Below are 15,803 nucleotides of genomic sequence, written 5' to 3'. Positions count from 1 at the left end.
GTAAAATGAGTTAATAAAAATGTACCATAGAACTAGGAAAATTGCAGGTTGGTTGATTTTTTCCATTTTGAGGTTTTTTTGCTTTTTTCTGTGGTTTTTCTTTTTGAAAGGAAGAGGCATTGCAAAATATTCTTTACTATTTAAAAGTATTTTCCAATTTTGTTGATTTGTTAAAGGCTACTGTTCTGAAAGATGTAAAGCAGTTTTGGAAAGACTGAGATAATTGTGAATTTTCCGAGCTGTACCTTCCTGTCAGTTACTGTGTTTTCTCTTTAAAGACAAAACATGCACAGGTATACTAACAGAGTTGTTCCTTTGCCCCCATTTTTTTCTAAAAACATAATAAAATTACATTAGAAGTATATAAAAGCTTAAAAATCCTCCCCTTCTGGGGAAACAGTGAGAGATTGAAGTTAATGGATTTTGACTAAGACCATGTGCCAATTTTCAACAACCTTTTTTTTTATGACAGCATAAGAAGCTCCTGAATGAGGAAATTTATAGTGGAAATGTTGGCAGGAATTTACCTAATGCTGTTTAAATGGTACCACTATGTTAAGAAATGCACTGGATACCAGACAGCTTTCTCTGGAAAATGATAAACATATAAGGTCTCTGTAGGGGATCTCAGCAGAGCCATTTTTATTATCCAGAATAGTGGGTCTCTTTACTGTGATGTTTTTATGCATGGTATATGGGAATAGAGATGAAAATACCATTTGTTAGACGTTGAACATTTTATTTCAGCATATTCTATAGTGTGTATTTACATAGTGCTTACTTAATTATTTTTGTTCCACTAACTGTTTCTCTGGTACAGCCTTTTTTATTTTATTTTGTTGCATTTTCTCCCTTCTTTGAGAGTACAGATGTGATACAAACTCTTAGAATTACACTGTTGATAACTTGCATGCTGAGCTGCATGCTGGTAATAGGAAGTGCCCTGAATTAAATCTTAGGAATTTAGACTGGTTCCCAGCAAAGAAGTAAACAAACAGCATGAAAATGACAGAGCAGGCGTTATACCTTCCCACCCTCTCCTTTCCAAACCAGAGAGTGTTTTAAACTGGAATTTTGCACCTAGTGCATTCACTACTCATTTGTGTTGTTTTGCCATGTGAACAATACTTAAGGTGTTTTCCAGAATATCAGCAGAAATTAAGCAGACATGTTATTTATAACCACAAATGCTACTATAATATCTAATATAAGTATTGTGTGCCTAGTTTGGTTTTCTGAACGAAAACTTTGTACTTCTGATGAACTGTAGATGACCTTTGTTTTAGTTATTTAATCTGCATATACTTTCCTGCAGGGTGAGATCCAGCAGCTGCTGATTATAGCTGACCCTAGAGCTGCCTATGACTATTGTGAGCATTACAGCCCAGACTGTGATTCCCCAGTGCCCAGTGCTGCTCAGGCTCAAGATCCTCAAGTTGATGAGGTGAGTAATCAGTATGTATTACTGGATTTATTGCACATTAGTGGTTGTGCTGGATACAAGTCACTCAAGGAGGATTTACAGCCAAATGGTGTGCATTGTTCTAGACATGAGGGAGGAAGTTTGCAGGAGTACATTCATTTTTTGCTATCTAGTCCTTTTTGCTATCGTCATTTATGTTAGGCATTTGAAGGAACCTACCACACTGGTGTTCAAATAACCAGCACGCTCAATGAAGTTAAATTGTAAATCCTTAAAAAATGATAGCAATAAGAGTTTGTTTAGTTGTACCTATTTGTCTTTCCTGTGTACATTTATGATTTCACTGATGCTGAGTACTGCAAATGCCACATTTGAAAGATGTGGGAGCTATGCGTATTCTGTAATTGTAAACTACTTCTGCTAGACATGCCATATATTCTAATGAGCTGTCTCCAGTGTACAAATATACACAAAATTATTTCAGCCAGCTCCACTCGTAGGAGGTAAATATCAACAAGGACAAAACAGGGACAAGAGAGGGTTGGATTTTTTCCCAGAAACACAAAAAATGTTTACAGAAACCATTTGTTACTGTAGACAGTTCTCACAGCCGTAAACTGAGTAATTCACTGAGGGCAAGATAGTTCTCAGATAGGGTCTCTGAGGGTCAGCAGTTGTATGTATTGTTGTACACATTCTAAATACTTGCATCAAACAGTGTGAAGTGGAAAGCTTTTGCAAAATGTAACTACTCTTAATTGAACTTGGCTCCAGACAGTTAGCACTCAACTGTGTGTGATCTGACTAGTTACTGTTACTGACTGCTCAAGAGATCACCATTAAAAAACGCTGAATTTTTCTCACATGCCTGCTTTGAGCCAGTTTTTAGACAGAACTTTTCCTAAATACATGGTAATTTTATTTGTTGTTACTATTTATTGTATCTGACTGAAAATTATGTCATCAAGTGACTAAGGTCCATAGGGCCCAGAACTTATTTCAAAGGGACTCCCACATCTGTTGCATCAGAGGTACAGTTCAGGATGTGTAAAGTCAATTACATACAGGCAGAGGCCTTTATGCTACATTACAGTGTATGGAGTCTGGTCTCTTCATGAGGACACCCCAGGACCTTCTGTCTGTGTGCCTGGCTATGTGGATCTCCATGCACTGTATTTCAAAACAGAATACGCTGAAATCACATTGTTGATATTTTATGGGAACAAAATATAAAATTAACAAAATAACAAAAATAACAAAAACATTCTTTTTCCCTTATTATTAATTTCAAAGAAATTTGAAATTTTGCTTGAGAACTTTCCTGGGCTTTGCTGCTACGTTACATAGCACTCTGATTCTTTTTCTGTTTCTTGTGTGAAGGCCTGGAAGGTTTGAATAGGCTAGTGCTTTTCTACTTTGAAGTAAGACTGAAGAGTAGTCAATCTAATGAACTGATCTTTGTGCGAAGAGGTTGTTAAAATCATCCGTTGGTCTCTTTCTTGAAGAGGAATATATCTAAATACTTAAAATGCTTTAACTAAGGTAGCAGTACTGTTGCCTCCAAACTCACCTCACCTCCTAAGCAGGAGTTAACATGGCTTAGAGAGATTGCAACGATTTGCTTTCTCTGGCCACCACTGATGGCAATAATGGCTCCTGTCCTTTAGTCCAGTGCATGTGGACAAGGCTTGGAGTCCACAGAAATTAGTTGGGATCAGACTGTAGATTCAATCTATTCAAGATGAAGAAGAATGAATACTTGTGCTCAATTATTAGCAATGACTACTGGTGAATTATTACAGTGTAAATTAATGTTTCTGAAGTATGTAGAATATGAATAAAGTAGCCCAAGGATTACATTCCCTCCGTGACAGATGACTAGCTAAATCTCTTGCTGTCAGATGTTATGTTTATACTGTATTAAAGCTGTTTAACACTAGCATCAGTTGAGAGCACTCACCTGTAGATCAAAATAAGCCTCATCATAACCATAAAAACTAAGTGCACATATACAGTTATGCGCTCATCGCATAGAATTCCAAGTTATATACTGTGCATCTACTGAAAACAGTCTGTAGGCACCAAACAAAGAAAGGGAACCATAAAATCAAGCAATTGACCCTGTTCTCCTTCACATTCTGAGTAGAGAACGTCTACAGCCTAATGAAGCTGCCACTGGAGACAGTAAATATCTTATTGTTAAATTCAGCAGCCATTGCAAAAATGCTCTTGAGGTTAGTGGGTTTTTTTTGTTTTCCTGAGGCCTATTTTTCTGTCCTGTGATAATACATATCATTTGTGGGAGTACCTACAGAGAAAAAAATAAAATTATAAATCTTAATTTGCAGTGTGATATTTTAAAATTAATTTGAAAAAAAATGAAAAGAGCTAAAAGATTTTAAAAATGGAGAACTGCCATTTCTGTTTGCTTGCATTTATTGCTCTGAGTGGTGATTGAATTATTTTGCTTTCTGAAATAAGACACAATTTCCTTGTTGCTATCCATGAGCTCATATGTGTAACTTTGTATGAATATTCCCAGCACAAACAGGTCTGTTTAACCTGTTGTGTAAGAGTACTTATCAGCAATGCTACCAGTGCAATGAACACGCAATAGAATAAATGACTGACTTGCCCAGAATTATAGAATTGTCTGCTAAATGATAAAAAGCAGCTTGTTAAAGCAGACTACTTTGTTATCTTTTGTTATAGATAATTAATTTTAAAGAAGTAGATGAAACAAGTCTTATTTAGGTACTGGAGAAAGAGAAGGTAGCAGTGATTTTTTTTTAACTGTTCATTGCAAAATTGAAGAAGGTCTTAAAAGATAAAAATATAATTGCAGCCAGTCTATATGGAAAACAACTATTTCAGAATGCCTGATTACGTGTTTTTAGGAGACTGCAAGTTTGATAGTTATATCTGATAGAATGTATAGACTTGGACTTTTGTAAAGCTTCTGATTTGTCAATATAAGATATTTGAATGGGGAGAAAAAATACCAACAAAAAAGGCTTTGTATGGTAAAAGTACCTGACAAACGGATTCAAATCTGGCTACCTTATTTCAGAAATTATTATAAAGAGAGAGCTATCACTGAATAATGTTTTAGTAGTTTCATAGAAACTAAGAAATTTCTATATTGTTAGCAATACAGAATTGAGTGTTAGATGGATGCTATTAAAATTTGTCAGTCATGATACTGCAGAGCAGTAAATAATGATGATAAAACAACCAAAGGCAATGTTACATACATACAAGAAAAAGGAATAAATGCAGGGCACACATAAAGAACTAGGAAATATACACTGCAATACAGCCTCCTTGCATGTGTTAACAAAAAAACCTTCTGTATGCAGAAGATTGTCACGTCTGTGGGCTTCATCTGCTGTTATATCAGCAAAATAAATTTGGTGGGTACATGACCTACCAGACTAGGATACTAATCAAGTTGATAGCCAACATGAAAAGACTGCTGCTTAGCTAGGTTGACTTCGTTGTTTGATCTTCCATGTTTTCGCTCAAACTCTTGTGACAGAAAGAGGGAAGAGAGAACACTGGGCTAAAGGCTAAGCAGGACTGTGTCTTTCAGTGTCAGCTTTGGCTTAAGCCAGCAGAAGCTGAAAATTTTTGTTGGACAGTAGCCTTAAAAGATTCTGGTTATTAAAGTAGGGAAATGGTTTGTACATGAGCACTCCATGCAAAACAAGCAAAAAAATACAGTGCATGTCTTGGTTTGCAAACAAAGGAATAAGAACACTGATGCAGTGCTATTCCTCTGTATGCTGTTGGTTGAAACATATACTGGAACATCACGTAGGGTCGTGGTGTTAGTCACTAAAACAAATATTGGAAAAATGAAGATTATTCAAATAAAAGGTAAGTAATTGTTGTGACTACAGGAGTTGGAAGTCTTAATGTGTTTGTGTTGTCATCAATAATGACAAAAGCTTGAAATGCTGCTTGGTTAGCATATTCAAAGAACCTTCACAAAAAGAAAATACCAGCTGTAGACAAATGGGGGTGGGGGGTGGGGAACGAAGTTAGATAATTTCAGTTAGGAAACAGATCTATTCAAATTTTTAGGATTGAAAGAACAAATTACCAAAATGCCCTATCTCTAGATGTCTTCAAGCCAAGCCAAGGATAGATAACTGTAAAAGTTTTGGGAAATGTCATTCATACGTTAGTTGGCTGAGTTACAGGGTGACTGTAAGAAGTTTGAAAGTATACAAGAGTTAGTTAAGGTGATCTAATAGTCCCTTCTGGCCTTACATCTCTGAGCCTTTGAATTATTGCAGACCAGAATAAGAAACTGATACTTTGTTTAGAGGAAAGAGGCAAATTATGTGATTGCAGAGCCTATTAATGTGTGTTTGCAGCACTGACTACAAAACCCAAAGGAAGTGATTGACTTTTGTCAGTGAAAAACAGTGTATTATGTCTGTGGAATTCCACCTAGGAAACTGAATGGGATTTATCTTGATATCTCACACCTTTATATTCTCCTGGCAAGTTCATAGCCTGGGAATGAAGTTATTTTGAAAAGTTGGATGATTTTTAGGCCACTAAAGAAACATCTAGAGAGAAAGATTTGGCTAAGATTATGTAGATTTAAAAGCAAAAGTACTTTGTTTAACTGAGTGTAATCCTCATTGCTTTAGGCAGTGTTTCTTTCTGCAAAGGAGCAAACAATCACCTACCCAACATTGCAGGTTTTGAGGCATTTCTTTCAATAGTAGTGCTGGCTTAAATGTTTCTGTTTCCCTTTTTCTACTAGTTTCCACCATATGATATAGTTCCAGTTCAGCTGATAGAATTGTTTATGCATTTGTTGGGGACAAGGTCTGAGACTTCATCTAGACTAAAAATAATTTACCAACTGTTTAATGGGAAAAAAGAAGGAATATATTGTAGTGATCTTCCATTAAATGAGCCTGAGGATGCATGTCACATCATTGCAACATCAGGAGTACAATATTTGCTTTTTAAAAATGTTTGGGTTTGTCTCAAAGCCTTAAGACCTTGACTTTGCTCTCATGTAGGTTTACTAAACACTGATGTATAATCAAAGTGTCTTTATTGATGATACCTTAAATGCTGCATTGAGATTTTCTTTTTCTTGTTCATTTTCTTTTTACCTTAGTACCAGATACAAATGTGATTTGAGTGATGCAACAGAGAGGATTTCAATGCCTACTTTTTACTTGCAGGGTCCCTTCATCCCTGAATTAAGTGAGGTTCCCCTAAACAAAGCTCAGAAAGAATCAAACATCTCACAGTGAAATTCACAAAAACAGCAAGCTGTGAATAAAGACGTAGACCTAGCCAGTCTACAAAGGGAGGATGTATGTTAAATTCTGCCCCTCTCTACATGTTCATTCACCTGTGCTATCCTGATCCCCATGCCATTCTCCTACGTAAATCATGGTCAACCTCCTGCATCCTCTTCCATCACCCCTCCATTTAGGTAGGAGTGACCTAAGGACTTCAAGATGTAAGCTTTTGACCTGGATGCTGTATTTCCACTTCCACTTTAATTATATCAGTCCCTTTCTGGATTCAAGTAACTGTGATATATGTCTAAACAGGGTTTATTTAACTGGATAACCTTTAACTATGTTTTATATACAGGCTCTACAAAATTCTGTTGAACTTAGCTGTTTGCCAGAACTGTGGGGCTTTCTGTGGGCAGTTCAGGCTAAGCCACTAGAATAGAGATGCATGTGGGTGACATTCCTGTACAGAATGCTTTTATTCCTTTGTGTTTTGTTCCAACTTCATCAGATGTCATTCAGTCTGAAATTTGAAAATGAGAAAGCAATAGATTAATAGTGATATACACACTTTACTCTGTTGTTTATTATTATTTATTTCCACCTTCAAGACATGCTTTAATTGATATATGCACCAGTTGTCCTTGTTCTTGCTTGTGAATAGCTAGGTATGAATCTCTGTAATTTGTCAAGTAGAGAGTGATGACCTCAACAGTAGTCACTACACCAGAAAGGTGTTGCCTAGAAGTTGCTTAAAAAATTTGTGCTGAATCTGTAGTTACTTCTGGAGGAAAAAGAAAGAGTATCTGATTTTAGAAAATGTTCAGATTTGAGCACAGCAAGGGAGAGAGAGTGCTTCCCAAATGGACCAAACCAAATTATTACTTGATGAGCCAACTCTCAGTTCTCAGAAATTCCAAGCAAAGAAAAGTCAGTGTTCGATTTACAACAGGGAGGAGATTGCCAGATCTTTTAAGGAAATGTATTGTATCCTGAAATAACTCATTTTGTTGCATGTTATTGTCTTATGTCAGGAGAGGGTTGCTGGAGAATTCAGTTTGTTGCAATTAAATAGCTTTTGGATAAAAAGAATTAAGTGGAGAACTGGCCAAGACCTTTAGAAAGTAATTAGAATAGTGCATTAGCATGATTTCTGTCTAGTGTCACAATCATTTGACCATGAAAAATCTTCCTACGTACTGCAAATTCTGGAGGGTTTTTACGTAGAGAAAGCAGACAAACTAAGGGACCAAGAGCTGCAAACAAGTGAGCTGGTAGGAAATAGGGAGAGGAAATGAGTGAGAAATGTGACTTTTCTGCACTAGATTGTTATCCTTCCATCATAGAATTTTACGGACTAAATCTGATCATTAGCAATATGGTATCTTTATGAACCCTGCAATGTATCTGAATGGCTAGCACCAGTGGCTCCATAGTAACTCATTGAATGTTGAAGTTAAGTGATAGGATGAATTACTATGGAGCCACTGGTGCTAGCCATTCAGATACATTGCAGAGGTCATGAACTTAGTGGAAAATTGGCCATTTGGCTGAATAGTGTCTTTGGGGGCAAAGGGTCTTTTATTTTGTTGATTTTATTTAAGCTTTTTGTTCTATTCTGCTGTTTTTTCAGAGGTTTTTTTTTATATATACTGATCTTTAAGATTAATTCAGTAATCACTAAGTTTGTTTCATGCTGAATGTATAATTAGGTTTTAAGGATCAAATATAGGGTTGAAATTATATTTTAGAATTATCAAGATTACTTTTCCTAAGGAAGATATGCTTTTCTTAGTTAATACCTTGTAAATAGTCTGGCCTCTGTCTAGTTTTCAAAACCCTTTCTACTATAAACAGAAATGTATTCAATTCCATTCCAGTTCAATCATATATGCTTGGCCAGCTCACAGAAATCAGAGCAGGGGAAGACCTAGCTAGTCTTCATCTTCCTTGATGTTGGGCAGTATATTTTCTAGAGTGTCATTAGGTCTAGTTTTCAATGGACCCAGCTATCAAGCTTTCATCTACTGCAACCCAATAAATTAGAGAGTCTGAGTTCTGCTAAAGAAATTGCTCCCCAAGGGAATTCTGCTTCCTTTGTTTTGGACCTATCCCAAATTAATGGATTACTTGAAGAAATGAAATGTTTGCCTTTAATGAAATGAACTTGGTAAAGTAAAGGTGCAAATGGCTCCCAGATACGTTGACTTAGAGGCTTCAGGCATCCTTAGACTGTGTTATTTTAATGTCCTTTCAGGTGTTTGGCTGATCAGAAAGACTAGTTTTCTGAAGAATACAGAAAGATAATTATTTTCATGTTTAATTTTGTGTTTAATGTCATGTTTAGAACAGCAGTTACCTAACTTATGAGTTGTTTAAAATAGTGATTTTCCTAGCTCTCTTTTTCTTTGTATAGATATATAGACTTTAAGCAGTTAATAAAGAACCTTAAGTGACTTGTTCTCCTTTTGACAAAGGCTTTCTTTGGAAGTTGAAGATTTTGTGATTATCTCCTTGATTTTTTCACTTTTATGATCAGTATAAGGACTGTGTGGTAGAAGAAGCCATTTTTTAAGTCTAACTTCATTGTGCCCTAAGATTGACGTATACTACCATTTGTTTATTTATATTACCACATCTGATTTTTAAAACTCTCATTTTGCTTGATATTCTTTATTTTATTGCATTTAAAAAAGTATTAGCAGGCCCAGAATGTTTCAAAGTCATCTTTGCCTCTTTAGCTAGCTAGATGATTCAATATAGTCTTTAGGCACTGGAAAAATTGAGTTTATGACAGTTCTTAGGTTTAGGATTTAGATTATTAGTTGGCTGTAATTTGGAAAGGTAACCCAAAAATTGCTAAAGTGTACATTTGGAATTGGGTGGGTAGGTTTTTAGAGTATGCGTAGCAGAAGAATCCGTTTTCAAAGTAAGCCTGTCTTCAGAATATTTGTCATTCCACAGTTGAAATAAGCCTTGCATGCTGCTGATCTTCTGCTTCTAAAATTCATCTGATGAAGAAAACAGTTCATCTCTTTAATTGGAATTGCATGATGATCTGGTAGTGTAATATAATCACTCCGGTAAAAAAAAGCATGAGGTCATAGTGGAAAGATTTTCTCCCATCAAGAAACAGCAGGTTTTATTCTTCCTTTCATTTGTAAGAAAACAGTCATATGCAATATTCATTACAAGGATGGCTGTTCTGTAACTATTGGTGGTCTTGCAGGAAAAGAAAGAAAAACAACAGAAAATTTCATCACATTTGAAGTATGCCTTACCTGACGTCTCTTAGCTGAAACCTCTCACCAAGTTCCATCTATTGTCCAAGATGAAGATATAATTTTGGATCAATCCCAATTCATGGGAAATCACTGGGGAGGTTAATACAGTTGTATATATTTTGCTATTGCTATGAGCACTTGATGAATCTCATCTTTGTTGTCTCAGATCTTTAACCATCTGTAACATTATCTATCAGTATCACGGTTTAAGTAAACTCTCATAGACAAGTCTCTTGATCAGGATTGAAGTTATGCTGCACAGCTGTGGTAGGTATATTTTGCACTTGGTTAATTCTGCACTCATAGAAGGATCATCAGAATGATCCACAAGTTGAATGCCCCTCGAAATCCCATTCCAGCTTCTTGATTCTCTGGCTGTGTTCCTGGCCAATAATATCTTCCTTTGGTATATAGCTAACAAAACAAATGATGCTCTCTTCAACTACATTATTCACATCTGTCATACTTGCTTTCATTCCCTGCTTTGATTTCTTGCTGGAGTTAGTAGTCTTGACTAAATTTAAGAAGTGGCAGAAAATACTTTTCCATTTGCATTAATTTTGAAATTCTAGATGCTTTCTCCTATATTTTAGAGTCTACTTATTCTCTTTCCTTTGTTTAGCAGTGCAACCATGACAGATTTCTTTGAATGCCCTAGCTTCTGTGAACTAATAGCACAGCCTGAGATGGCATGGGTTTTGCACCCAGAAATGTTAGCATCCAAAATGTGAAGGCAGATTTCTCAAGGTCTGTTGAAGCCTCAGGCTGAGTGGGTCATACCACCTTTCTGATAAAGGTGACCTTGTAGTTGTGTAGTTCCAGAAAAAGAAGGGATCTTGACTGTTAATGGCAGAGTAAGTGCAAGATGCCAGCTTCATAGCAGGTGACTAAAGCCCCAGTATTCACTCCATTAAATCTGTTCCTGGTGTTTGTGAATTTAGCCCTCATTTAACTGGCCACTCCTTCGTCAGTCTTCATAGTCTCATCTAAAAAAGCCCTTATGAGGTTGAGTTGATAAAATCAAACTGTGGAGTAAATCATATTTCTAATTTATATCTTTACACCAGTTAGGGATATAGAGATGCATTCCTTTATCTGGACAGATTTTGGCTCAGGAAATACACCTGGAAGATTTTGCATCTGTATTTCACTAATTGGAACAGGACCTGTGCAGTACAGTGCAAAACATATTCTCTCTGTTTATTGGCTGGTGTGAAAGTGTAGGGTTGCTGGTCTATCAGAAACATCTGGAAAGGAAGATTGCTAAGAATAAGGTCTTTCTATGTAGGAAGTTTAAGGCTACTACATATTCCCCCTTGTACCAGGGGGACTACAAAGTACTGCCACTTAGAAACTACTTGAATATGATTTCAGCATGGTGGCCCCATGTCCTAGCTTGTAGGTTCAAGAATTTCCATAACACCCCTCTGATACTGTGCTCTTAAAAAGGAAGAAAAAAATCCATGGAGAAGATCTTCACTCGATTGGCAGTAATCTGATTCCAGCATGGCAACTGGCATTCCCCACTTCTCATCTATTCCTGTTCTTTGTCGGTTGCAACCAAATGTACCACTGTATTTGTAATAATATTTTACATGTGTTAAGAAAGTTTCGTTTTCTTTAATAGAAATGAGCGAAGCACAATACCTAAAAGTATTTTCTACATGGTTATGCATGATGCAATAGATCTTTCCACATACTCATGCCTTTTTGCATGAGAGTTTTCTAGTTCTCATTCATAAATGTCTGGCTTTCCAAACTATGCCTCTGGCAGATCTTAGCACAAATATCAATCTATTCACCACTTTCTTTTTTAATACTAACATACTTGGCACAGATATTTTTCTTTTTATTTTCCAGTCAACATTTCTATTTAGTTTATGGCCTCTGAAGAACTTCTTGTAACCCACTGTTGTAATTTTATTAGTCACATTGTTGGCACAATTCAGCATAACCATTCAGCTTACCTTGAGGAAAGCCATACTACAGAGATTTGAAAACCAGTTGTAATACTGAACACCACAGTGATATTTTAATGTTAGTTGGTCAAAATGAATGCTTCCAGTTTCAAAAGAGGTCTACAATACTTAATAACTTCCAGACAAATAGATTCCTTTTTAATAAGACAAAATCCTAACAGCATATTTAAAGTTAAGTCCAGCTAATGAAACAGTAATTCTCTCCCAGAAGTTCCCTCACCTATCCCTTAAGATACTAGATAATATTTAACATGGGTAGTGTCAATTATTTTGGTACCAATAAAAGTTAGATAGAGAGTGTTTGATTCATGTTGTTTGGCTGAGGAAGCATTTAAAGGTATGTAATGGGCTGTCACTAGTAGGATGGAATGACTGAATTTGAAGAGGTATATTCACTAAAGAACACATTTTTTTCTTGTAGATCAACCTAATTTTCATAGACTTCTTGACAGAAGATAAACTAATCAGATTTTATGCATTTGCACACGTTTTTATAATTTTTAAATAAATACAGCAATTTCAGTGCTCTTCTGTAGCTATTCCAAAGGGCGGAGTTTATCCATGTAGTTATTTCTTTTCTTTACTTCCTTTATGTGACTGCTTATGGTCTCCTAGAAACTTGTTACTGTGTTTTCTTTTCTGGATGTCAGTGTCATACTTCATTAGAAAAAAGTTGTATTGAGTTGCATTTCCAGAACTATACAGGCCAGCAAACATGTTTTTATACATTTCCACATCTGTAAAAATGTATCATCACTGCCCATGAGGCCCTCGGACAATACCATTTACAAGTCAAAGATGTTCCATTGACTTCACTGGGATTAGGACTGAATCTTAATTTGCTGTACAAGGAGAGAATAATTACTTTTTTCTTACCAAGTGTAAGTCTAAAATGCTGCTGAATTTGAAAAGTATAGATAGAATCAACTTATTTCTGTAATGCTGATGATACCACTGATGAAATCATAGTTTACGTTATATAACAGGCAGATATAAAGTGCCAATATACTTCACAGAGAAGATATTCTCCACGTAAAATGATAAATGGTTTGTTATTTAAGTGTAGCTTGAAGTTTCTTATTAATGTGCAATATAATTTTGGACAATTACCAAAAGTATACTACATTCTTTCTATATGTTTATCAAGTCTTATGACTAACCAAGTTATATGTGCATGGGTATAGAAATAATCAAAAGGACAATCAAACAAAAAGCATCTTACTTATTAAAAAAATCTGTATCTTCTTTTTAAGAAAAGATATTTGTCATAGTAGGAATCTGAGGAGTCACAGGAGTGAAGTAACAGAAACCCATGTAAGGGAATTTTTAAGTGATTAAAGCCTTTCAGTGTTAGTCACATACTTTGTGAGTAACTCAACTTCTCCTTTTTTTCTGTGCACTAAAATCATGAGTACAAGAACTGTACCAAAAGTCCTTGCTAGAGAAAACAGGTAAACCAGTAATTTGGTCACGTGGTAGAATATATCTTTAAATATGGAGATCTGTTTTAACCTCATTTATAATTTCTTCTAAAATGGCTATCTCCTGATTCTGATGCTTAGGACTTTTATGAATCCTCAGTCATTTGGAAGTGTAACATGCTAATCCCCTCAGCAATCTAATGAAACAAACAGATACTATCTTCATATTACAGACAGTGACACTGGCTTGTAACAGGAGAGAGGAGATTTCAGAAGTGGCTAGGCTCACATGAGGCACACTAGAGTATTTCTTCCTAAACAAGGGAAAGTAGACACGTGGCCAGATTCTGGCCACAATTCCACCTTCCTTTGGCTCCCTGAGGATGTAAAAAGAATTGGTAGCAGCCATGAGACTGCTTTAATTTACAGGACCACAAGTTCCTGTAGCTTCAAGCATTGATAGGAGCCTTCTTTTCTCAGCCATGATGAGTAGTACTTGGTACACAGAATATCTAGACCAGTGTCTTCACGGCACAGCCAAGATTACAGCTCAAGCGTTCCTGGCTCCCTAGATTGTGTTCACATTACACAAGCCAATTCTAAACACATTTTCTCTTCTAAAAGTTTTGTGGCCCAAATCTTCATTTGAAACTAGTTATAGATACAGAGCTATGGAGCAACTTAGAGCAGCTGAGGACCTGACCTTTAAATGAAATGATACCAGTGAAGCGTTTGCTCAGGCAACGTATACCATGGAACTGCACTGGTTTTGAGAACTCTTCAGCAAACAGGAGGAGGATAGCCATGGTTATTTGTGAGTTGTGGCCTCTTTCCTGTATGTGTAATTATTTACCCTATTCATGTCAGGTACTGGCATGTCTCCACTCTTCTTGTTACCTGAAAAAGTACAGGTAAAAGAGTATAGGTAAAAATCAGCATTATTTGCAATTTAAAATTTAAATAAATATATGATTTCACAAAGATCAGTCAGTGCTCCCAGTAATCAGAATTATAGTTGTTTATTCTGTGCAGTCCAATAAAAGAGAGTTTTTTCCTGGCACTACTACTTGCTTTTTTATTACTTTTGTGTCATGCTTTGAAATAAATAAGTTATTCATTTGGAGGAAAAAATATAATTTCTATATTGAATTGTTCATACTACCTTAATTTTCTTAAGCTTTACTCCTAAGTAAAGGTTAAGATGCTTTCCAGTATTGCTAATCTAATTTGCTACCACTAACATGGGAATGCCTGATATTTTTCCATTTGCAATGTAGTACACACCAGAAGATTTTATCGAATATGACTATGAGTATGGGGATGCAGATTATAAAGAAACTGATTCTGTAACAGAGGGACCCCCACTGTTTGAAGAGACAGTAGCACAAACAGAGGTAACAAAGTCTGATCTGTTTGTTGTGTGGTGTCCAGCTGTCCCCTACCACGTGGTTTGTCAGTTTGTGTCTTCTGTATATAAGTTTAATGTTTTCTTTTCACTCATTTCTTTGCTCTGTAGCTATAATACTTGCTTTCAGTTAGAGATGGAAGGTCTCACAGCTGACAGCATTCATCTCACATTTCATTGCCCTTCTTTCATTCATGCTTTCTCAATTTTCTTTTCATTTTATTTATGTTTTCCCATTCCATCTTTCATAACGTTTGCAGAAAAAGAAAGCCATGGTCAAAAAGAAGAAGAGGACAGTGGCCGCTAGCTCAAAGGACAAACCCCAAAAGGCCACAACAAAAAAATCTGAGAAATATGCATCCAAGAAGAAGAAAAGTTATCAAGCAGCAGCAAAAGGCAAACTAGGGGTAAAGGTAGCCAAGAAATAATCAAGATCTTTCCCAGGCCAAGACTGGAAGATCTCTGATAATAAGAAAACGTATACCTAACCCCACTAGATGAATTCATCTGGCTAATATTATAACCTGGATAAAAGTGATACCTCTTGAATTTTTCCTACAGGATTTTTTTTTTTTTTAATTAATGTACTTTTTCTTTTATGCTAGGCAAACATTGTTGATGGATTTCAAGAGTATAGCATAGCTGAAAGTGATTATGGGCCTCAGACAGAAGCTCCCTCCAGGACTACTGAAGCAAATGAGGTAATAAGGACTCTTGAGAAAATGATAGGCAAAAATACTTGCCCACTAGGTGTCAATGATTAAAAAAACACAAACACATTTTAAAAGTATGAATGTCCATCTGTGTATATATACATACCTATAACGGCATTTAACGTGATTTTATGCTTTCTCAGCCAATATCAGAACCTATTTTCTTGGGCAGATCTCCCATTAATTCTGTAGATATCTGCCAAATCTTTAGAGAGCAGAGTTCATGATTCTGGAGATCGTTCAGTGATATATGGTGTGGGAATGCAGGGTTGCGTTCAGTGTGGATATGAATGGAACTATGT

General features: G+C 36.0%; 1 protein-coding gene across 4 annotated transcripts in view; it reads left to right on the top strand.

The window, feature by feature from the left end:
• The window catches only part of COL11A1 (collagen type XI alpha 1 chain), a 160,294-nt gene that overhangs the window by 36,704 nt on the left and 107,787 nt on the right, over positions 1-15,803 (top strand). For 2 of the 4 annotated variants that reach the window (XM_056356276.1, XM_056356280.1), the window contains exons 5-8: positions 1,316-1,444; positions 14,661-14,777; positions 15,049-15,195; positions 15,394-15,489. In XM_056356276.1, the coding sequence (XP_056212251.1) occupies positions 1,316-1,444; positions 14,661-14,777; positions 15,049-15,195; positions 15,394-15,489 (489 nt within the window). The remainder of the gene's footprint in view (positions 1-1,315; positions 1,445-14,660; positions 14,778-15,048; positions 15,196-15,393; positions 15,490-15,803) is intronic. The other 2 variants (XM_056356277.1, XM_056356278.1) reach the window with 2 other exon arrangements.

This window comes from Falco biarmicus, chromosome 11, assembly GCF_023638135.1.
Source record: "Falco biarmicus isolate bFalBia1 chromosome 11, bFalBia1.pri, whole genome shotgun sequence".
Classification (NCBI taxonomy): domain Eukaryota; kingdom Metazoa; phylum Chordata; class Aves; order Falconiformes; family Falconidae; genus Falco; species Falco biarmicus.
Note: the sequence above shows the minus strand (reverse complement) of the source record. Positions and strands in the feature narration are given on the sequence as shown.